At 37.3% G+C, this 23,113-nt stretch overlaps 1 protein-coding gene across 1 annotated transcript; it reads right to left on the minus strand.

The window, feature by feature from the left end:
* Nucleotides 1–881: 881 nt before the first annotated feature.
* On the minus strand, nucleotides 882–21,644 carry COPB1 (coat protein complex I subunit beta 1). The gene is made up of 22 exons (XM_075502200.1): nucleotides 21,492–21,644; nucleotides 18,416–18,567; nucleotides 17,468–17,697; nucleotides 16,540–16,709; nucleotides 15,788–15,902; nucleotides 15,104–15,196; nucleotides 14,442–14,579; nucleotides 13,301–13,420; nucleotides 12,747–12,854; nucleotides 12,507–12,653; nucleotides 11,930–12,075; nucleotides 10,806–10,902; nucleotides 10,077–10,237; nucleotides 9,280–9,400; nucleotides 8,692–8,919; nucleotides 8,335–8,514; nucleotides 7,105–7,249; nucleotides 5,481–5,600; nucleotides 4,894–5,039; nucleotides 3,469–3,558; nucleotides 2,534–2,689; nucleotides 882–1,214 (listed from the first exon to the last, which is right to left on the minus strand). The coding sequence occupies exons 2-22, from the start codon at nucleotides 18,504–18,506 to the stop codon at nucleotides 1,155–1,157; spliced, it is 2,862 nt and encodes a 953-aa protein (XP_075358315.1). The 5' UTR covers nucleotides 18,507–18,567; nucleotides 21,492–21,644; the 3' UTR covers nucleotides 882–1,154.
* Nucleotides 21,645–23,113: the final 1,469 nt, after the last annotated feature.

The following is a 23,113-nucleotide window of genomic DNA, read 5'->3' on the forward strand; positions in this document are numbered from 1 at the left end:
CTTAAATGTTTTAGGAATCAGCTACTCAGGATACTAACTCTGTTCTCTTCTGTCCTACTGGAGCAGGACACAGCTGTTTACCTTCAGCAGCAGGACTTTCTGCTAACTGGAAGAGTACTGTTGGCTCTGGGGACTCTTCTGTAGAATTAATTGCTTGCAACAATTTAACAAATTCAAAACAAATGCTTAACAGATTCAGCTAAAAGTATTTTCAATCTAATGGTTGTATGTTTTAATCTACTGCTAATCTGTAAAACATTTAGTAGCCAAACGGTGTTAACTCACTTCCACATCCTGACCTGACCTTCACTCACAATTCTTTCTTTTCCGCAGTTCCTCAACTTGGTTCAATTCACTGCAAAATCATAATCAGCCTGAATCCTTCCTTCCTGAGCTTGCACATGCGGAGCTGCATTCACTGAAAATACTGCTAACGCTGCTACAGCTTTAATATTGCACTTGGCTGTCTTTTCTGTATTAACTAAAAAATAAGACCACCACCAGCAATGTTATGTTACTCATGATAATGCTATTAGGAAAGCATTTCAGAAACAAAGTTTAAGGTTCTACTACTTGCTGCAAAGAGCTGAATTTTGACAATCTCTTTTCTGATATTACAAGCTTGTCTGTGCCAAGTGATTACATTACTAAACCAACCATTTAGAACATAGAGCCTTTGGTTTAGTTGTCAAATATATATATTCCCCTAGGAATACCAGAGTATTTTAAGAGTCATGATCACACATTCACACAATTCAGGCCCAGTCATTATTGTAAACACTTAAGCTATTACACACTTCCACTTTCTTAGAGTATCAAAATACCCCTGCCAGATATTCAATACTGATCAAATAATAGTTTATAATTTACAGACAAAACAGTACTGGCATGATTTGTTTATTGTACTGTGAGCATCAGTATATATTAGAGACAAAGAAAACATGACTTCCAGGACAAAGAAAAAAACCTGGAGATTTAAAATTTTGCTCAGTATCAATCATGGAGAACCTATAAATTCTCTGCTGGAATGCTTTCAGCTCAAAAGCTTGGCTTCTACAATTACAGAACACTGAAGAATATAAGATGTTCTGGATCCCAAAAGCCACATACCTAAGGTTAATTTGTAAAAGACCTGAAAAGACATTAGGTAAAATTTATAAACTTGTTTTCTTCTGAGACAGATTGATCTTATCTCCAAGACTCAGGGCCATTCCCTGTAAGGAAAAGAAAGACAACATTCATGAGACAGATATTTCAAAATAACTTTATCTACATTAAAATAGAAGTTCCATATACAGAAGTCTATGAAGTTAGTGGCATGGAAATTAAAGTATTTCTAACTGTTCTTTTATTTATATACATTATAGTGCACGCTTTCTTAACACTAGGTATAGGCTAAATCTACATATATTATTGAAATAATGAAACTTAAATTTGAGCTAGCAACTGCTAAATCTGTTATCAATACAAAAGGCATAAAAAATAAAAAAGTAAGCCTTTTGACCTCCCACCAGTTGAAAGTATGCTGCCACTGAAGAAATTACAACTGTCAGTCCAGTTACTGAAATTCAGCTGTTGAAAGTCTCAGTGCTGATACTAGTACTCAATGCACTAAAGCTATAGAAAATAATTTAATCCCAGAACCATATTAATATTGCATAGAAACTGAAGAAATCTCAAAAGGAACTGGACAAATAAATCCACCTAATCAACAACAGAATGATCTCAAGATGAAACTAAGCTGGCATATATAATTGAATGCAGTCTTATGTAAAAATACCACTGTAAACGTATAGAAACATTAGTTTAAACCACTCTGAAGCCTTTACAATGACATCACATAAACTAAATGGTTTTATGTGATGAATGTGAAAGTTCTCAGGCAGTCCTTTATTGTATGCTGTTTAAAATACTTCTGTTGGTACACCAGCTGTTTTGTTATTAAACAGTTCCAAATTTTGTACTTTTTTTAGTCAGGAGGTAGAAGTTCTAAAATCCAAAGCAGACTCATAGATGTAACTTTAGAAAATAATTCTACTTAAAGACTTTGGGTTTTGTTTTGTTGTTTCTAAAAAGAACTAGTGAAAAGCAATTACATGCATAAAATTTCATTATTATATGAAATTGAAATGTATAATTCAGTAGGAAACAGATCATGGAACCCTGAGGAGCATTTGCTCTTTATTTAAAGGCAAATCAAGTATACTATCGTCTTTGCAGCACTATGGATAAAATAAGAAAAACTTGGTCCAAAGGCCTATTTTATGATAATGCACTGGGAGAGAAGATGTACAATGTGGTTTTAGGGTATGATTACACCTAACTAAAAAGCCATTCTTTCCTCACAAAATGTAAGATAGTTTTTTAAAACTAAGGCTGAAGTTTCTATATTCATCTTCCCTAAAAATTTTCCCATTTACCTAATACTAGAAACTAACTAACGTCCAAAAATTTGCAAGTTTTTTTTGAGTGCTCACTACACTTTCTTAAATATAAGAAGGCAAAACAGTGCTCTAAATAGAAGCCACGTTACCTGACTCTTTGCACGGATTCGTATGTGACCAGTGACAGGTGCCTCTGGTCCAAGATGAATTGGCTTTTCAATGCTGACATTTGCAAGTGCATCTTCTCCAAATATGGAACGTGCATAAAGATTGGCCGCCATAAAGCCACAATAACCAGAAAGTGCCTACAAAAAGCACATTTTAACTCTTCAGAAAGGCCAAAATCCTTTAAATCCATTTTAATTCATCCTACGTAAAGCTAGGCAGCTATCAGTATTTAACATTTAAACTTCTTTCTTTGCATACAACATTTTTTAAAATGTGAGAATCATGCAATGGGAAACAGTGGTGGCCTTCTTCTAAAATTAATATTGAAAGATACACAATCTACAACAGTCATCAAAACAAGGTAGGATGGCATTTTATGATCTGATTTAATGAACAGCAAAATGGTAAAGAAGCTAAAACAGAAGCAATAGCTACTATACCTATTTTGGCTACTATACATATATTAGCTAATAGCTATTTAATATATTATATCTTAAAAGCAAATAGCTATTGTATATATATTTTTTGCTTTACAACAAAATAGCTAAATGGACAATAGAAATGTAAATTTTGACAGAGAAGGAAGGAACTTGGAGCTACCAAAAAAACCCACCCTGTATAAAAACATATGGTTCCATCAAATCTATACTACAGCTTGCCTACTACAAATTAAAGCAGACATTCTGATTTTCTAGCTGGGCAAGAAATAGCTAAAGTGATTAAGCAACACAGAATTTTGATAACATTAACTTGCTTTTACTTATTTCAGAGCACTCATTTAAAAACTTTGAAGTATATGTACTATTTTGTATTGTAAACAAGTGTGTCTAATAACATTCATAACAAATGCTAAACAAATTAAACAAAACACACAAACTAAAAAGGGTGTCTAAAAGTCTTCAAGCAAATAGCTCACCTTCTCTGGAGTCAGGCATTTCATATTGGTTGACTTCAGTATGTGCTGTAAGTATTCATTTAGATCAACGATATTAGTATTCACTGTAACCTTCAAGAAGGGAAAAAAATGGCAATTACTTTAATTAGCATCTCTGGAATTTCTGAAACCATCTCTTCTTCAGGGCTCTATAAAGAAGATCACCACTGCATTTCTCCTTGAGGAACACCACATTCAGTGAGCTAGCTCCAAATAACATTATGTGATGGCATCATACAAAGTCTTCACCTCCTGCCTTCCACTTGTTAAAGGGTAGGAATTCCATGTTATGACCATGGTTTCTAAAATGTATTAGGTGAATACAATACCCTGCTGAACACATAGACTTTCTACAGCAAATAGTGTACTTCTTGTCTGAATATACTTTACACATTGCCAGCACAAGAAAATATGTTATCTAGTCCAAAAGCTTCCTTTTAACCAACAATAAAAATTGCTTTCGTATTTCCCTTTAGCAACAAAGCTCTCTGGGCTGTGTTGGCTTCCTCATATTGAGTATTGTGGGTCTTGTTTAAATTGCTTTTTAACACATCTTGTAGGAGTAGTTTACAAATTGCTAAGGCTTCACATATTATGGATTAAAATTTATTGTTTACAAGTTCCCTTTGAGGGAACTTGAATCCACTCTCAAGTGAATACAGGTAAATACATGTAGCAAACAAGGCTACAATTTGTGTAAAATATCTCCCATTCTATTTTAATGTTTCTACTCTATTCTTAAATTATGTTGCTCTGTTGCATGAGATCATCTCCCTTAAACCCTTTTTTAACAGGTCCGTAACTAACAGTTTGGGCATCCTCTAATATTAAGTGTACCTACCGTTTTGTTGGTCTTGCGTAGCATCCATAACCACACTCTGTATGCTACAGCTGTATTGCAAAGTAATAAGTGAAACATGTCCCTGCCCACAGCAGGGGGGTTGGACTAAATCACCTTTAAAAGGTCCCTTACAACCCAAAATATTCTATGATTTAAAAAAAACAAACCAAAACAAAAACGAAAACAAACCACCAACATACTTCAGAACTGGAGAGGCTAAGCAGTATGACTAATTCCACAGTCTCAGCATAAACTTACACTTGTCACTATGTCACCTTTGAGCTGAAATACACAGCAAACACCAAGTAATTTGGACACCTTCTGTACAGGATCAATGCACATACCTCCTTTGTAAGAAAAAACTAGTTATTGCATCACTAAGCTTGAGAAACAGGTAAGATAACAGTAAGAGAAAGAGTTACTTGAAGCCAACATCCAATGAGGATGTTGAGTGAGGTTTATATCACAAGAGATAATGTTGATGTAATGAACTGATGTAGAAACAAGAAACAGAATTATACCTCATCAACAAAAACCCCAAATGACATACAAAAAATAAAACTAACTTTGTTTTCCCACTCAAATTCTGCCCACATCTGTCTGAACTCCGCATCCGTACAAGAAGCAGGCTGGATGTAATCCATGATGTCAATGTGAATATCACTGAGAACCACACAGTTTCTGTCACTGGCTGCTCCAGAGATATCATACACTGCAATATAAAACACAAACCACCTTAATGTTTAAAAAAGTGAATTTGCACTAAATAAGAGTGCTCAGTTACCACCTGCCAGTCAACAACAGTCAACACTTGCTCAATCTCATTGCTGACCTCTGTCCTCTTCAAGTGCTTTACTCAGTTGCCACAGAACTTTGAGTTAACTGTATCGGTCTTTCAGGCAAAGCTGCCTAGCTCATTTCAAATTCAGAGACTTGGGTTCAAGTATCATGCTGACAATCATTCTAAAGGTAGCATATGATTTTAAGTAAAAGTGATATAAATTTTTAACAAATCATCACAAAATATTCATACATTGTAGACCATTTACTTTCCTCTTCCAGTATGAAATGTTTTAATTATTTTTGAGCTCATTAAGCAGTTAAAAAATGCTACGCATTAATGTTAATTTTGCACACTGAATTGTTTACTTACCAATATTACCAAAAATTATTCCATTTTCTGTTGAAGCGACTTTGACATTAGCTTTAATGTTTGCAAAATCATGTGGAGCAAGTGTCAGAGGAGATGGTTTTTCCACAAGTTTCAAGTCACCTGTGTAAAGAAATTGGGAGATGGGGATCAGGGAACATCACAAGTACACAATGAGTTTAGCTTTTGGAAAAAGTTTTTTTATTTTCTTGTCATTCAATTCCAATATCTGCAGAGTTGCACTAAATACTACCATAAAGGTATTAGTTGATTTGGAATTTTGGAAAAATGTTTGGTTGGTTGGTTTTTTTTACAGTTTGCTACCTGCAAGAAAGGTAATTTACATTACATTAAAAATTTCAGTTAAAATATTAGTGCATTCACCCAAACCCCAATGAAAACAAATGTAAATACTGACTTAAATGGGCTTCAGACTGAGTCTAGTATTAAATAGTTAACAATCAGGAAATGGTTAATTCTACTTTGTGTTTTAATCACTGACAACATAATACCTAATCCTACAGTGAAGTGTCTCAAACCCAAAGTTCAACGTCCAGTATTACATGCACTTAGCTATTTATAAACAGGTCAAAGTATCACCTTGATTTTGAATGTAATTGCTCCCAGGAAACAGTAAGAGATGTATTTTTCCTAATCCTTTAGCAAGCAATTGTAAAAGACTCCTTAGTTCTATCAAACTGTGCAATTTGAGAATACAGCATGAACAGCATCAGCCCTACACACACGAGTGATGCATCAAGTCATTTTTTGCAATATATCTGAAGACACCAACGGGGAAATACAGAATTCCACTTTACTGAGCTGATAAATAGAAAATTACAACCTATTAAGTAATATATTCCTTTTATTTATCTCCATCATTAGTCTGATCAAATGATTTACAAAAGATTAGGAGGAAGGTTACGCCCCTCCAGTCATATTTAACATCAACTACAAGTATGTAACATGCGTTCTCCCAGTATGTTGTAAACATATTTCAACTCCTGACTGCCAAAACAGAAGGTAACTAATAGGAAACTGGTTACTGTTCTTGGATTATCTGCTCCAGTCCCTCCCCTAAAACAAGTTAATGAAGCCTCAGTATTGTTCAAGCAAGCCTCTGGTACAGCTGTAGGTACAGGGAATAGTTTCAGCTGAGTGAATGCAGTATTTAAGTACTTCAGGCTGAGTGCAAGAACCACCTAGGGCAGATGGCTTTCTGTTGCCTGACATTTGCTCCATACCAGTTTGGATTTTGTCCTCTTGCTCTATGGTAACAGCACAATGGGGAATAAGTATATCAAAAAAATTGTCCATATTTCAGGAAAAAGGGATAAGGGGAAATGGAATGCTATTTTTCTAGTGAAAAAAGCATGAAAAATTTCAAAATCTGACTACGGTTTATATCGTCAGATAGTATTGTCAGTGCCAGTAGATACAAGTCTTCCACCTTTTGGAAGAAAAATATATTTTAAAGGCATTCAAAAAAATCATTTCAAAATGGCAACTAGCTGGCATAAATTTGTAAGTATTTAGAAGTGTTTAAGAAACTCCTTACAACCAGGTGCCAATGCCCAGCACCTCACTGCTGCCCAACAGTTGCTTTGTTTCCACCAGTACTCCTTACCTAGCGTAGCTAGTTCTAGCGTGCAGTTCTGCAGAGTATCACTGGTCTGGTTGACCACAAGCACATCCAGCACAATGTCATACTGATTGACATGGACGTACGCTTCTGCATAGACGGGGTCCGAGAAACCTGTCAGTTGAGTAACCTGTGAAAGAAAAGAGTTTAAGGTATTTTTCTTCTCATAAACCAGTTTAAAACATGGAAACATGTCAAACTGACAAAAAAAATAAGAACAAAGTACAATTAAATCCATTACTCTTTAATATGAGCCTCCAAATCAAGCAGGTGTGCAATGAGCTTTCAATTTCACAGAGCTAACTTACTAGTAAGAAGGGGGGGGAGGGGGTGGCGGATTGGAAAAAACACTGCAAACAATCACCACAAGTTTTGTCTAGAAAAGTGTTTAAAGAAGTTGTGGTATTTAGGAAATCTAAAGTTCATGCATAAGTCTTCCAAAATAAACAGATTCCATCGATTTATAGCTAAACACACAGTGACTGTCTGTATAATTCATACAAATAAGTTTAACTGCATCCTTTCTTCACATGTCCTTTTGTGTACACACTACAACGATAAAACCTTTCCAGATGAAATGTATTCTGAACTGAATTCAAGTAAGTTCCTAAAATGTTGACTGTAATGCCATTTATTCTTAAAAAGATCAGCGGGACAAAGAAATGCTGACTTAAAATGAAAAAGTAACTTTAAACAGTAAAAAGAATTCATCCAGACTTTTAAAGGAAAAAAGTCTGTTTTTTTAACCCTAACTAATGAATGAATCAAGAGATTTTTCCTCTTTGGACCTTCTCTGCAGGTCCTGGTAACCAGGAGCAAAAAAAGTTATAATGAGTGAGACAAGGATGCACTGCACTTGGCAATAGCATATGGCAGCCAAAGAAAGAAAGGAGTTCTTAATCACTGGTTTTATCCCTGCTCTCTTCCCTGTGAACCTTACTGGGCTCTTCAAGACCAGCAAATAATCTTAATTTCTTCTCCACATCCCACCAGCTCAGCACTCTCCAAGTCTCCTCCTTATTCTTCCCCTCCCACGTGAAGAAGGTAACAACTAAGCACAAGGGCTTTTCCCTTTCTCCTGATCCTACAATACCTGGGTCTTTCCAATCAACCAGCATAGCCTGGTTCATCAGTTCCAGTCTGCAATTCCCAAAGCCGATCCTGTGCATAAGCAGCACAAAGTGTATTTAATTAAAACACCAATTTTCACATTACCTTATTAAGTTTGGATGCAAGAGGATCAGCAGCTTCTTTCCTCTGTGTGTTTCCCATTGCTGCAAGAAGGCTAAGCTGAAACTGGTCTTCTTTTGAGCTCATTTCATTTTTAGCAGTAAGCTGCATGAAGGAAATAGGATCGTCTGGCTGAACCGTCACATTCCTCTTCTCAGATTCTTTCTGCGGGAAGAGAAATATTCAACAATTCACAATGAATTCCATTCCTTAGTGCAGAAACACAGTGAAATAATGGCTGATGTACACACAGTCGAATGGCGACATTTCTGGGACCTGCTTGGATGTGAACATCTGTAAAAAATTCCAAGTGTTTATGGTTACACATTTATAATAGCTCACCTTCTGGGAAAGTTTCTCCTCTTCTAGCTTGGCTGACAGCATATGAGAGAGGGACTGCCTGCATTCTTTGTTGAAAATATCATTCATGAGAGGAGAACATTCTGACAAAACTTTCAGACACAAGGAAATACGATCCACATCGTCATCTGTAATCGGCTTCTTGGGAAGCGAGGACTTTCCCAAGTGGAGAATAGTGGCCATCAGCAGCATAGCTTCAGCAATAAAGGACTGAGAAGGAGGACAAAGGAAAGAGAACAGAAGGAGGTTATTGCATTTTACACAGCTTTACAGAAATGTTTATGTCTGACTTATTTACAAAAAGGTGCACATTAATCTGTTCAGAGAGTTTACGATTTGAGTACTTATTTTTTTAGTACTTATTATCTAGAAACCAAGCAGCATGATTTAGAGACTGTCTAGATAGAGTGGCTGGAAAGCAGTAGGCCCTGCTTGTGACCCAAGTTATCATTATTATCCAATCATGTAACTGGCACTTCACTTTGGACTTAACCCATTATACATCTGTTGAAAAGAGACAACAACCGGCTCTTCTTTGCAACTACAGTGAAAACACAATAGATGACTTACATTTTGTTTCTTCTTTTCCTGAACTAGTGACACATATCGTAAAGCAATCTTAGTTAGAGTTGTAGCAAGAGAAGCTGCAACAAAGAAATCGCCATCAAGCAGGAATCCTCGTAACGGAGGTCTGCAAAGACAAATGATAATCAGAAAACTAGTTTTGGATGACACTCTTTATCCTACTTATCTTCATACCTTAACATCCATACTGTACAAACAAAACAAGCTTGAAAGTTCTCAGGAGGTTTTTTTTTCCTCTAGAAGTAATTTTCCAGATATAGAGATATTCACAAGTCACGTAGCCATTTCCACACAGAATAGGGAGTGAAGTGAAAAGTGTAATGGATAGTAATTCATTGTAGATCTGAGGTGATAATGACTAGTCAAGATGAAGTAGCCCATCTGCAGTAATTAAGGAAATATAGCAATTGTTCTAGCTACCAATGAAATAAACTATAGCAAGTATTAAATAGTGCAAGGTGATATCAACAACAAAAAAAAATGCTTTAATCTAAAGGCAACATCTCTGTATTCAATTAAAATTGTGAGGGGTCTTATGTATAAATTATAAAGAATCAGCTAGAATTTAGGAAACCATAATTAAGAACCTCCTTTTTGATATGCAGTAAGCTTTGATTACAAAGCCTAAGCAGTTAAGGCAACTTCCTATCAGATACCATCTACATGGGATAATACCTTAAACAGGGAATTATCTCAACCACTAAACTCTGCATGAGAGAAAATACCACTTTAAAAAAAAAATTAACCAAGTCACTCCTGGCCTAATATGAAATCTTAAATACCTTTCTTCTTCCTTTTTGGCAGGTCGGGAACTACTGAGAGCACTCTGTGTTGCATAAGTGCCCATCTCTGTCACCAATTTTTGGGCTGGACCCACAGACACCTCTTCTTCAGGTTTTAGCTCACCAGCTTCCTTCTTGATTTCTGATTCTACTATTGGGATCTAGAAATGAACAGGAAAAAATTATTACAATTAATATAAAAAAAGATATTTTTGTTCTGCAGAAGTTTTTAATAAAAGTTACCTGCATCGTTAAGGTTTTTAGAAATAATAGGTCAGTTACAGTACAACAGTTGAGAGAATTTGAGGAGATAGGCAGATGCTGAAATATATACAGAAGCCTCCTACCAATGCATAAAGCTCACATTGCATAGATTGTCTTAGATCCCTCTCAGAACAACCCAGACTTAAAGCACTCTTCCTTTGTTAGTGGATATAATTAAATCATATCTTAAAGGTGCCATAATTTTCTAACATAAGGAATTTCTCACCTCCCTTCTTTACAGGTATCACTCATTCTCAGTGTATGCTACTTAAAAAAAATTAATAACAAATGCAAAACCCTAACTAGTTTTTACTTTAGATTTCTTGTGCACACACCATTAGATATCACAAGTGCTCAAAACTCTGTCCATCTTACCTGATTTTTTAAAAATATCTTTTTCTTAGAAGACACACTGCATAATAGTAAGTAAAACCACAAAGAGCTAGCCTAACAAAGTAAACACACCTCTCCAAGTGATCTGCGAACTTCTGTCATTACACTTTGTATATCTTCCTTTGTGCTGCAATATTCTCCAAGGATCCATAAAGCTCCTCGATAAATCCTAAGACAAGAACAGTAACTTAAGTCATGCTTTCATAATATACTCAAACCAGCATCAAGGGAAGTAATTTATGGTCAGGTGGTGGAGGTCAGTCTTGACAAATTCAAAAGGACGCGACTGACAGAAAACAAGTTTGATCAAGAGCAATCATCCTTACAGCCTTAGTAAACTAACAAACAAGTATATCAAATGAGATATATTCTCTGCTACAAATTTACTCCCATGTGTTAATCCTGATATTCACAAAATTAAATTTCATTATGATTGCAATGAAATAACTCAACTGTATGTGAATAAAGTCAGCTGTAATTTCTTCAGTTAACTGAGACAAACCAACTTTTCCTTCATACAGGAGAAAATGAAAAACAAGAACATGAATGAACATTAGGGGAAAAAAAGCAAAGCTTCAGAGGTTTTATTTCCCCGCTTAATGAGATGATGATGGAGATAGGATTCAGAGTTTCCTGTGTACTGGAAGAATGGCAGAGTGATGTCTTGATACAGAGAAGTTCTCATATGACTTAACCTTTGCCAATCCATCAGAAAACCAATTTTTTAGAGCCCTGAAAGATACTAAAACAGCTTTGCAGATTGCAAAGCTCAGTCTATGTTAGACTGGGTTTTCTAATAAATGTACAGTAAGTATTTCCAGTTGCCTACAAGTGTAAATTCCTGCTGCAATAATCCCTTAGTAATGCTATTTTAACAAATACATCACTTCAGAATTGGCCTTCATCAACAATGCTATCTTCTGGCAAGTGGAAATACAATTATCAACTGCATCGTAAAAATGAAATTTGAATTTATTTTCTTCATTCAACACAACAAACACCCAATATATCTTTTGTACAAGTAGGCAAGAGGGAAGCTGTACCTAGAAATCATCTACCCCCAAAATATCTCAGCTTCAGTTATTCTTCTTTGTGTGGGAGTTGCAAGGATTTTGGTACATATTTAATGACAATATACATTCAATGCAAGTGAGCCACAGGGTGCTCCAATGTCTGATATCATATTTTGGACTCACTTGACAGATTTAATAGCGTGAAAGACTTCAAGCATCTTCTCAACAATAAGAGGTCTGAGGTTATCAAATCGCTGGATCGCTTCCCGTACAAACTCCAAGACATCAGCAGCTGCTGCTTCATTATTATCACTAAGGAACTCCATCAGCTAGCACAAAAGAGTGAACGTGAGCACAAATAGCAGCACAGTTAAGTTTGCACAATAGTATTTTCCTTCTACGTTCAGAAAAATAAAACTGTATATACATCTCCCATTAAACAAAGCTGAAGTTAAACAACCTTAAGTACATCTCAAACAATTACCAATTATCATAATCGTAAAATTGTTTTTCTAATGATACAAATTATTGCACTTGTAAGTAAAGGTACTCCTCAGCTCATGTTCTTCAAAAATATTTTAAAATAAAGTCTCAGAAAACAAATAGCTACAGCATCAATAGTCCTATATTTCTTTAGGGATTAAAAATAGTATTGCTTCGTGTGAGGCCACTGTTAAAAACACCTCAGCTTCAGTTATTCTCCAGGTTTTGGGTATAGCTAGAACATATTTAATAACAATATAATTAAACATTTGCATACCACTGGAATAACATTTGCAGCCATATCTGGAAACCGAACGCTACAGGAATGCAATGTACGAACAAGCAGCTGTCTATACTTGTCTGTATCTTCATGCTCTGTCACATTATTAGTTTTAATCACTTCCTTCTTCAGAACAATCACAAGCTGCAGAAAAGATCAAATAAAATTGAAGAGAGTCCCATATTTTCCCAAAGAATAAGAAATAGTATAATGAAACAAAAGTAATATATATTTTACCTCCTCCACATTTCTTGAAGAGACAAGATCCAGAGCCAGTTGAAGGGTTTTTTTGCGCACTTCTAGATCTGGGGTACTCAACACTCTGAGGATGTCCATAACTAGATCCTGAAACAATAACAAAATGATAACTACTTTGTTGCTTTAAATTACTCCCTTTTCATACAATTCTAATTTTCAGTCCTCAATGATTTTCACAGACTTTCTGGATACATAATATATAATCTACCAACAAATAAGCAAGATATCCTAGGCATTAGGAACTTCATAGTGTTCATTCAATAAATTCTACATTTACATAAAAGTCTACCATGCAAGCTACAGCATTAAGTTTTACAATCAAGACAGCATTTGCCATTGTTAATTCTTACGCAGACAATAAAAGCAGCAAGTCATAAAGATAAAAGTCCATCAAATATGTTTTTACCAAAAACATATCAACAGAAGATTTAAACTGCAGAAGTGCGTTTTTCCATACATCACAATACCCAAAAGTTTCGTTTAGGAAAGAAAAGCCTTCAATAAGCTTGCAGGAAAAGAGACAACTCACGCACCTGTAGCACTCGTTCATGGGAGGGATGCTCCTTTAATTCAATCAACCGATCCAAAACAATCAGTTTCACATTATTATCACTTTCTTTAATAATCAAATCTATGTAGCATTGAGCAGCTGCCTAAAATTAAAAGGATCAAAAACACTTTTTAAGTAATGAAGAGGAGAAACTGGCAAATTTCTGAGAGAAATTCAGGAAAAGACACCTTCTACATTAATATTAAAGCAACTACTTGAAGAGTTGGCACAGAAATGAATCTGAGAACAGTCTTTACAGTGGACCAGAAAGTTTTAAACATCCATTCCACCACCATGTTACAAAAATTACACAGGAAGGCTCACAATGGCATCAGCTTGCAATACACAGACTTGATTTTAAATTCAAAGAAAGTCATAAAAAGATAGATTTCCTGGCGTGCTTCGGGTGAGCTCCTAAGTACGTGACAGGGCATGAAAACCAGTTTAAAACAGTTGCCAGCATTAGTCTATCTAGATATGGTTTTAACAATAACTTCTATGAACAATATTCCTATTCAACAAAAATGACTACGTTAAAGCAAGAATGTTGGAATACTCCTCCTGATCTTCTGAACCTACTATTTACAATGCTTTTACTCTAAATCTAGACTTGCATATGCTATTTTTGAAATTTCCATACAAGTTCAAAATTTCTGTGTGATCTCAAATAATCAGCTGTACAAACATAAATCTAGGAACCCTAGGTCAATCAGTAATCAATGTAAATCATCACTGCTTTATGTTTCCACCCTGGTCGTAAAAGAGTAATACTTATGAGTAAAGAAAGTAATTCAGTCTCTGCAAACCTTCAGCTTTAGTCTGCTTTGCTAAGTATGCCAAGAAGATTGCAGGTTGGTACCAACTATTGTACAACAGTTTGCACAGTATTCAAGCTTGTCCCCTACCAAAGTGACGTGAAGTCCTCTAGCTGCAGGTCTGCAAAATACAGTCTCAGTCTTTTTTTGCGACCGATTTTAAAAGTTATTTTAAGACAGTGTTTCACATGTGAAGTGTTAAACAATCCATATTGCTAAAGCCTCTTTCAAAGTATCAACGAACAGGATACAGTATTCATTCCAGTGCAATAAAAGTTACTGAAACATCTGAAAACATCACTTTTATACCTTGATTGCTGTTGGTGCACTGGAGAGTGTAACTAGAGTACCTGCAGCTTCATACTTCACTGCAGGACTCGATGACTGCAGTAAGTTGTAGATGCAGCGAATAAACCGAGCTCTCTCTGATGGATTCGCATGACAGACCTAAATAAGAAGAACAATGCACAGTTGGCACATAAAAAAAAAGAAAATAGCAATTGTATAGCTTAACTGCTGCATCATCTTACAACAAGAAGAAAATTAAGCACAAGGCGACAATCTTTTCTGGGGATAAGAAGTATCATTCACAGTTGTAAAAATCTAATTACAAAGCTATTAAAAAGCTATTATTGACAATTCTATGCAATGCTACAAGGTCTTAAGATCTCAGATCAAAAGGAAGGGCATAGCCTCTACTAGCTTCTGTAACAGATGCCCTGCTCACGTCCATGAAGAACAGTCTGATAATACACAGTCCACAACACAGCAAGTCAGGTGAGACATATTGCTCTAGTTTGTTTCAAGAGACAAATCTTATTCAGCTCTACTAAACGATGACATATTCCTGACATGGACTAAATGCTAGCTATAATGCCTCTTCCAGCAACATTCTATCCCTTTCAAAAAGCAGTCTAATATAATCTAACATGTACATTTATTTTAAATGTGCCACAAAATTTCCCTTTTACCTTATAAATTAGTTCAACAATAACCAACTGCAGTATGTCACCAAATGTCTGGACTTGGTCAATACAGGTACTCAAATAATCCAAAGCTCGATCCTATACAAATAAAAGATAAATTATTCTAAATCATTCTGAGTTTGCTCACTCAGCTATATTTTAAAATGAAAACACAAACCAGCATATATTCAACCCTTCAACTTGAAATTTAAAACACTTTACGAAAACATTGTAAATCTGAAGAGCAAATTAATCCATTCTGCCCATAGATGGCAAAAAGAGAGACAAAACTAATGCTAATCAGCCACAAAAGGCAATTGCCTGTAGAGCAAATAATCTAAAACTCTAAACAGAAATTGCCATTTCTTTCTGTGCTGGTCATGTGACTACAAAAGCTACAAACAGCAGGTAACAGAGCACTTCTTAATCTGGTAAGATCACTTGGCGAAACTAATTACAGTTTTCAGCACCAACATATACCTTCACCAAATACAGTAATTCTCCTTTAAAATGAAGACAGCAATAAAGACCTACTTTTTCAGTTACCAAATATCCCACAAATGGGTTAATGCTACCGTATATGTTTTTTTATGAATATAAATAGTTTATACTACCAACAAACTACTGGCTAGTTACCTAGCACATTTTGAAGTATTTAAACCAAGGGAGTTTGAGGACAAGTATCTTTACCTGATCTGCATGAATTAGCATCATAAATGCATTTCTTTTGCAGCTTGCATCTTTCTCATTCACCAAGAAATCATGGATCAATTCAGGAGCATCAGGTATAAGATGTTCAAAATTTCTTTAAAAAAAAAAATCATAATTAAAAGAACTACTGGTAAGGAGTAGAACCTACAGCTTCAGTACATATCCTAAAGACAAGCGTTTACAAAAATTCAAAAAGTGTAAAATGGTGACACACAGCTTTTGTGTAGCTATTTGAAACTGAACAGACTCAAGGAGCTTTAAAAAAATTGTTTGTTATCATGACAGCTAAGACATTACCCCATCAATGATTTCTGTTTAATAGTAACATTCAGCCACACTGTTCAGGTAACAACTGCAATAACGTTTAGTATATAACTGCACTACATGAAGAATGTCTCGCTTCAAATAAATTTATATATGCATATTCTTGCAAGGATTCTTCTCTGTTTATGGTCGTGGACAATGATTACTACGTTTAGATCATTAAGGCAGGCATCTGCTCATACAAGTTAACCTGCAATATAAAGACCTCAGTCATACTTGAGAAAGCAGGGGTAGTTCTTTTGCTTTTCCAAAGAAGTCCGTCAGATACAAGGAGAAAAAGCAAAAAAAAACCCCAAACACCACACCAGTGATTGATAAATGTTTATGAGGTCTCTAAAACTATCCAGATCACTAAAGCTAGCCTTGGTCTTCTGCATACACGACTTTAAATAGTTTCTGACATTTACCTGTAAATCGTGTAAATTGCAAGAACTGCATTTCTGCGTACATAGCTGTGACGATGTTCTAGACATGCACGAATGGCTGGCATCAAAGGCTCCAACAGTTCTGCTTCCTTCAGCTTACAAAGAAAACGGAGAGTAGAGCCTCGGATAAATTCATTTGGGTGCTGAAGATCCTAAAATCAACAAGAAATATATTTGAAATGCCAGGCTCATCAGCTTAATTGTTAAGCTCAGATGAATGCACTTGCTAGCCTTCTCCCACACTCAGTTTTCCCATGGTACAAGTTCCCAACATCCACAACGACACCTCACTGTCTTCTCATGTAATACCTTATTAAGACACTGCTGCCCCACAATATTTAAAAATATCTATTTCTGTGCAAAACTTACAGAGCCTGTGGGATTTTTTTTTCTGCATTGTATGTGTTTTCTCCGATTACTAGGGCTGCAGAAGCTCACCCTGCAGGCATTCCTCCACACTGGATACTAACCTCTAGTGTATATTAGTTCACCTGCTTCTGACCCATTCCCAATGAAGCTGAAGGACCTTTTTATCTTTGTGAAGGAGTGTCCCCAAATACACCATGAAGAAGCTATTCCAAAAATAGCGTCCTTTTATGACCCATGGCTTGTCCCAAGACACTATGAAGATGGTAATTGGGTTAACCCTCATCTTTGAGGTTCACTGACTTGGAAAAGAAGAGCACTAAATTTTTGTTAAGTCATAATAGTAAAACAACACATAAAAATTCCTTGGTAGTAGGTCTGCTGGTTACATACAATTATCCAGCTCTGAAGCACTGAGACGTAACGGTTAGGAAGGAAATGCTGAGCATAAACCATTTTTATATTTATTAAACAACACAAACTTATATACTTTCTATAAAGATCCAGTGTAGGAACATAAGCAATGAAATAAACAATGGCCTACCTTTCTGTACGCATCGCATACAAGGATCATTTCTTGCAAGAGCCTGCCATCTGGAGTGGTCTTTGGCACTATCTCCCAAAAGACAAGCAGCAGTTTTTTGATGGTATGGTCTTGGAGAGGCAGTACAAAACGTATAATGGTCATCAGAAGCCCAGGTAGTTTTTCACCATTCAGAATCATAATGATTACTTTCTTCAAGGCCTCCGTCTTCAATTTGACATCTCCTTTTTCTAGAGGAGGAGGAAATGAAATCAGGAAGGCTAACATGTCACAGTTAGTTTAACAGGAATACTGATCTTCAGTGTCAGAAGATACAAATCCCCCCTGAAGGAGTGCAATATAGCATATCAATAAAATTCACACCCTTACTTCTACTAAAAGGATAAAGAGGAAGCAAGGGATATTTAAAGAATAAGCATGGAGTTCAGACTTAATTCTAGGATCAACATATTGGAATTAACCAAGTTCAACAAATTCCATGACTGTTTCAATGCTTAAATTTAAACAGCCTTTTACACCAGGATACTACAATGCACTCTGATGCCATACATAGACTAAATACTAACACTGCTATTTCTGCCAGCAAGATACAGCAGTGCACTAAACAAGTGATAAGACAACTTGTTGCTTATCATCACATTACTTAAATCTGCCTGAGCCCAAACAGATATTACTTCAAATAGAAAGACAGAGAAAGATTTGAAATTTGGGGGGGGGGGGGGGGGAGGGGGGAACAAAACAAAACACAGAAGATAAATATCATGAAGTTTCTGAAAACTCAGCAAACAGGAATGTACACGTTTCAAAAATCAACAGAACAAAATAAACATCAAATTGACTTGTTTGAGTTTATAAAATGTAAACAATATTCTAGGAAAGGCACAATGAGAGAATACGAGAATTATTCAGGTAAAATTGAGTATCTTCAAATCACCATCCATTACTTGCCTAGGTCATTTTTTAAGCTGATTTCAGAAGGTGGTTCTGAATCCATCGGAACATTGATTAAAGTGTAACACACGTTCTCTGCAGCTGTCATGGTTCTTGGTTACAAAAGTTTTCTCAGTGGAAGAATTATTTTGACACAAATATCAGACAACCTAAAAACCAAGCAAACAAAGCCATCCCAAAGTTAACAGATTTGATTAACAAACAACACAAAAATGTTTTCTAAACTGACTTAATGATTTGAAAGGATTGCTGGGTTTCTTGGGAAGCCACATTCAAAAGCCTTCTCAATTTTCTGTTATGCTAAAATATTCCTGTTAGTACCAAAAAATGAAGAGCATTAAATTTCCCAAAGACCAAAAGAAAAGTAAATGAAAGAAATCTTTCCAATACTTAGGCACAGTCAGAGATAACTGAAGTGTACAGGCACCTGACTGCAGCTGAATGGAAGCAGCAGCTTTTCCCTCATCTACTCACCCCTCTGATCCTGGCTATGTATTCCCACTACCTTCCCTGCAGTCCTGTGTCCCTCCTGGGGAACTGACCCAAGCTGTAAAATCAGATTAAAAGCATCACAGAAAAAAAAAAAGGGAAGAGTTTTTGACTTATTTAACAAGTTGAATCAGCTGATGAGGGAAGCTTTGAAGGCGAGCACAAGATCCAACAGAGCAGAAACCAAGCATGGGAGAAAAGACAACATGGAGGAGGGGAAAGCAGGACTGCCCTTTTACCTGCCAAGGATCCTCAGACCATCTCAACTCTACTGTCTAACTGCTCAACTAGACACTGATGAGGAAAGTAAGTATTTTTATGGTAAAAAGTACAAGAAAGTTACAGATCTATCAGAACTGCTGTGTGGCTGACAGTTCACATAACAAAATTAACAATTAAGCTCAATCGTCATTCTCGCGTTTGTTTCTTCCTTATACAATAGACATCTAGGATCAAATCAAACTTTTTATTCCATTTCTTAAGTAATGAAAAATGCTCAAGTTGGAGCTTGCTCAGTTAACACTATGATACCATACTGACAAGCACAGTAAAGAAAATTGTTACTTTTTATTACATGAGCAATTTAGTATTTTCTACAGAAAACGTGTCAAAAATTTTACAAAAAAATTACTTTATCTGTGCTTTTATTGCTATTAATTTTTCTTGAAGTCTTAGACTGAGTTTAACAAATCATTAAAACAAGGAAGATGCCTTTTTACTTTAAATTGATACTACACGTCAGTCAAATATTGTGTAAAAGCACACTTGTTTTATATTATTATTATTACTAACTAATAATAGAGCCAACAGAACTGAACAAAATTATCCCCATCAAAGGCTGTGATTTACATAAAGATGAAAACACTAAACTCTCCACCTCAACGCTATGCTTTCACTGCTGATCACTTTTCTTCTAAGTTCGATGATCTTGAGCAGGGCCATACCTCCAAGACGTAAAGCTTTCAATAACATGCCAATTTAAGAAGTTAGTGTTGGAGGACACCAGCTCTTACCCCACATCACCTCTTTTATCTGTGCAGACAACTTTTAAGATGCGAATCCTGTAAACTCTCCACTCCTACCTTATTTCTGGAGCAGTAAGAGAAACAAACAAAATCCAACAAGCCAACAAACAACCATTCCCAGGTTAAAAGCACCACTCCACAAATAGTTCTGAGGAAAGACAAGGGAAGGTGGGACATGGAGTTGCAGCATTTGAATGAACGGCTGAGACGCTACACAAGCTGGTATTGGGTCCAAAGCCCCTTTTTTCATCAAGCGGGCACCCAGAGAACCTCAGGCTGAACAGTGAGCAGGTAAGTTGTGCTACCCTGGGCTGCAGCCTCCTTCTACACACAAAAACAAGACAATTACAACAGTACCGCAACTACTACAAAAAAAACCCCTCCAATACATTTTTTTGAAAATGCCTCTTTCTGTTATGAATTCTATATTTTTAAGGATTAGATCCTTCAAACTCATTATTTACAAATATCCACATAAATGACTCCTGCTCATTTTTAAAAATACAACTGTTTTCTTGCCTCAGCAGCAGCTTTTTGTATACTTTTTCCATACTCTTACCCAGAACTCCGGCCTCAAAGCCCTGCAGCTAGCACCTTAATCTCCAATAACTACTCAAACAGACCATAAAGTAGATCTGTGTGAAAAGTAAACCGGGTATCTTTACTCACGTAAAGACCTCAGCTGCAGAAACTCTCAAAAATCACAGCCAAACAGGTCTCTGAGACATTAAAACATGGAGTGTATTTTAAGCTCTGAAAAGCAGCACTGAAAAACAACTCTCCCAAAATGCAGAGCTGGGAGACTTGGCAGGGAGAACAACCATTGAGTCTTCCTCCTTGCAAGGCACCAAGCTCTCAAATCACAGTTTAATCTTACAGAAAATCCCCACAGACACAGAAGTAGATGCTATTCTACTTCTTCAGCAATAAAATTTCTGAGTACCTGTACAAGGAAATTTAAAGTTATACAGTTTATACAACACAGGAAGACAAAAAGCCACGCCTGCTCTCCAGCTACATCCCTGGGAAGCCCTATGAACTGGGGTACCTTACAAACCAAAACCCTGAGAAAGCATCATTTTACTGACGCACGACCTACAACACATAATGCAAAAGCGTTTATTAAAAATTTCCGAGGAAATTTATAGCCAGTTTAGGGAGACTGCTCTCTTAATTTTCCAGGTGATGACTTTTTCCTCAAAACGCCTGGCATATTTAGCTCTCAGTTAAAATTTAAAATATTCAGTGTCACCGTTTGCCTGCCATTCCCCTGAATAAGCTCAGAGACCTACCACACCTCAGCACCGCAGCACCTCTCCGGAAGGCCGCACCACAAAGGCACCCAAAAACGCGAGGCGGCTCTAAGCCCCCGCAGGCCCGTGGCCCCCCGTTAGCGGTGCTGGGGGCTCCGCTGAGGGAGCCACCAGGAAGATGCCGGCGGGGCCGTGAGGCCTCGGGCCTGCGGGCCCCGTCGGAGCGGCGACACCGCCACGGCCCCCACCGCCCTGCAGCCCCCAGCCCCGCTGAGGCCGCTGCTCCCCAGGGGCAAGGCTCCGTACCCGGTGGCGAGGCGGCCCGGTCCGGTCGAGTCGGGCCCGGTGCGGAGCTCTGCCCGCGGCGATCCCGCTCCGGCGATGGCTGACGTGGAGCCGCTCCCTCCCCGGGCCACATCGATAGTACGGCGGCCCTAGCGGGACACGCCTCTCGCCCGCACGGCAACGCGAAAGGGGCGGGGCCTCCACCGGAGGCCCCGCCCCTTTCGCTTGCCTTGCGGGCGGGGAAAGGGTGCGCGCCGGACCGCCACGAGGGCGGGAGGAGGGGCTTCCGCCTCTGACGTCAGCGCTGCGGCGGGGCGGGCTTTTCCCGCGCAGGCAGGAGGGTGGGCTCGGTAACGCTCGGGGCACCTTCCGTAAATAGTAATAGGAAAAAAACCCAACACAACCCAAAACCCCAGAACAAGCAAAAAAAACCCCGCCCACACACAAAATAAAATAAATGAATAAATGGGGGGGGGTAAACAGAGGAAAAATAAACAGAAAAATAAATAGGGGAAAAAAATAAATAGAAAAAGAGTAGGGGCAAAAATAATATTAGAAAAGAATTAAAAAAAAAATTAAAAGCAGCTTTGCCTAGTGCTTAAAACCAAATCCACAGCCCTGACATTATTTTGTATATTTTTGTCCTATTTAAATGTATTCAAAACGGTATTTAAAGCCTGTTCAAAACAGCACCATGCTTTATTACTTAATAAAAAACAAGATGCAAGTTTTCAGTCTTTTTTTTTATTTTAAAGTGCACTGAGCAGGATCTCAAGGCCCTATGTGAGTTCACCCCCACAACTTGTTTCTTACCCTTTTCAATGTATTCATTAGTGAGAATAATTATAGTAGAATGATCCAACATGGAAAATGAAAAAAATAAAGCTGAACTCATTTTGCTTAAAATACAGCGCCACACCCATTTTGCACCTAGGAAGCACCAACTCGCTGGGCTTCCCTGCCAGATGTCCCTGAAGAAGTCCCTGTTAGTCCCAAATTTTGTGGCATTCAGCTGGTATCCAAAGGGGCACCAGGCACCCCTGTCAGACCGTGCAGAGCAAGCTGAAGGACAAAGCCCCGGAGAGCCTGCTCATTCAGCAGCAATGCAGAGACTCCGTAGCTCAGGGGACCTGTAATGGGAATTTTATGTGCTTCCCTCATTACTTCAGTTTAGGCCATTAGCAAGCTAAAAGCCCTTTGCTACCCCGTGGCTGGCTGACAGCTCTAAAGAAATAAAGTGATTCATTCAAACCCCCACTCCACACGAGCTGGGGTTTACTAAAGCAGAGTACTCAAGAAACCAAAACACAAGCTGGTTGGCAGCCTCACGCTTCTTCAGCCTGCAATGTTTCTGGTACACGCTCATAACCAGAAATGTCTTTTCAAGTCGAGTTTGAGACAATGACATGGGGGACAGTCAACATGGGGAAACATGCTGCATCCTATTTGTTCCACAACTATTTTGTACTTTCATAGGCGTTTTAAAGCCCTCTCAGTTCAACAGTTTCCAAGAGCACTGCATTTATATACAGTTAAGTAAATGCTCGCTCTGACAAATGGTCAAATACATGATGGCACCTTGATATGAGAGAAGTATTTGAATCATTGTATGTTCAGATTAAAAAAACCAGACCAACAGCAGA

Source organism: Mycteria americana, chromosome 5 (assembly GCF_035582795.1).
Source record: "Mycteria americana isolate JAX WOST 10 ecotype Jacksonville Zoo and Gardens chromosome 5, USCA_MyAme_1.0, whole genome shotgun sequence".
NCBI classification, from domain to species: Eukaryota; Metazoa; Chordata; class Aves; order Ciconiiformes; family Ciconiidae; genus Mycteria; species Mycteria americana.

Coding starts and splice junctions, on each gene's coding strand:
- COPB1 (XM_075502200.1), bottom strand. CDS start 18,506: ATGACAGCTGCAGAGAACGTGTGTTACACTTTAATCAATGTTCCGATG. Junction 14,580..15,103: donor TTGTTGAACTAATTTATAAG/GTAAAAGGGAAA, acceptor CTTCTTATTTAG/GTCTGTCATGCGAATCCATC. Junction 1,215..2,533: donor GAATCCGTGCAAAGAGTCAG/GTAACGTGGCTT, acceptor TTTTCCTTACAG/GGAATGGCCCTGAGTCTTGG.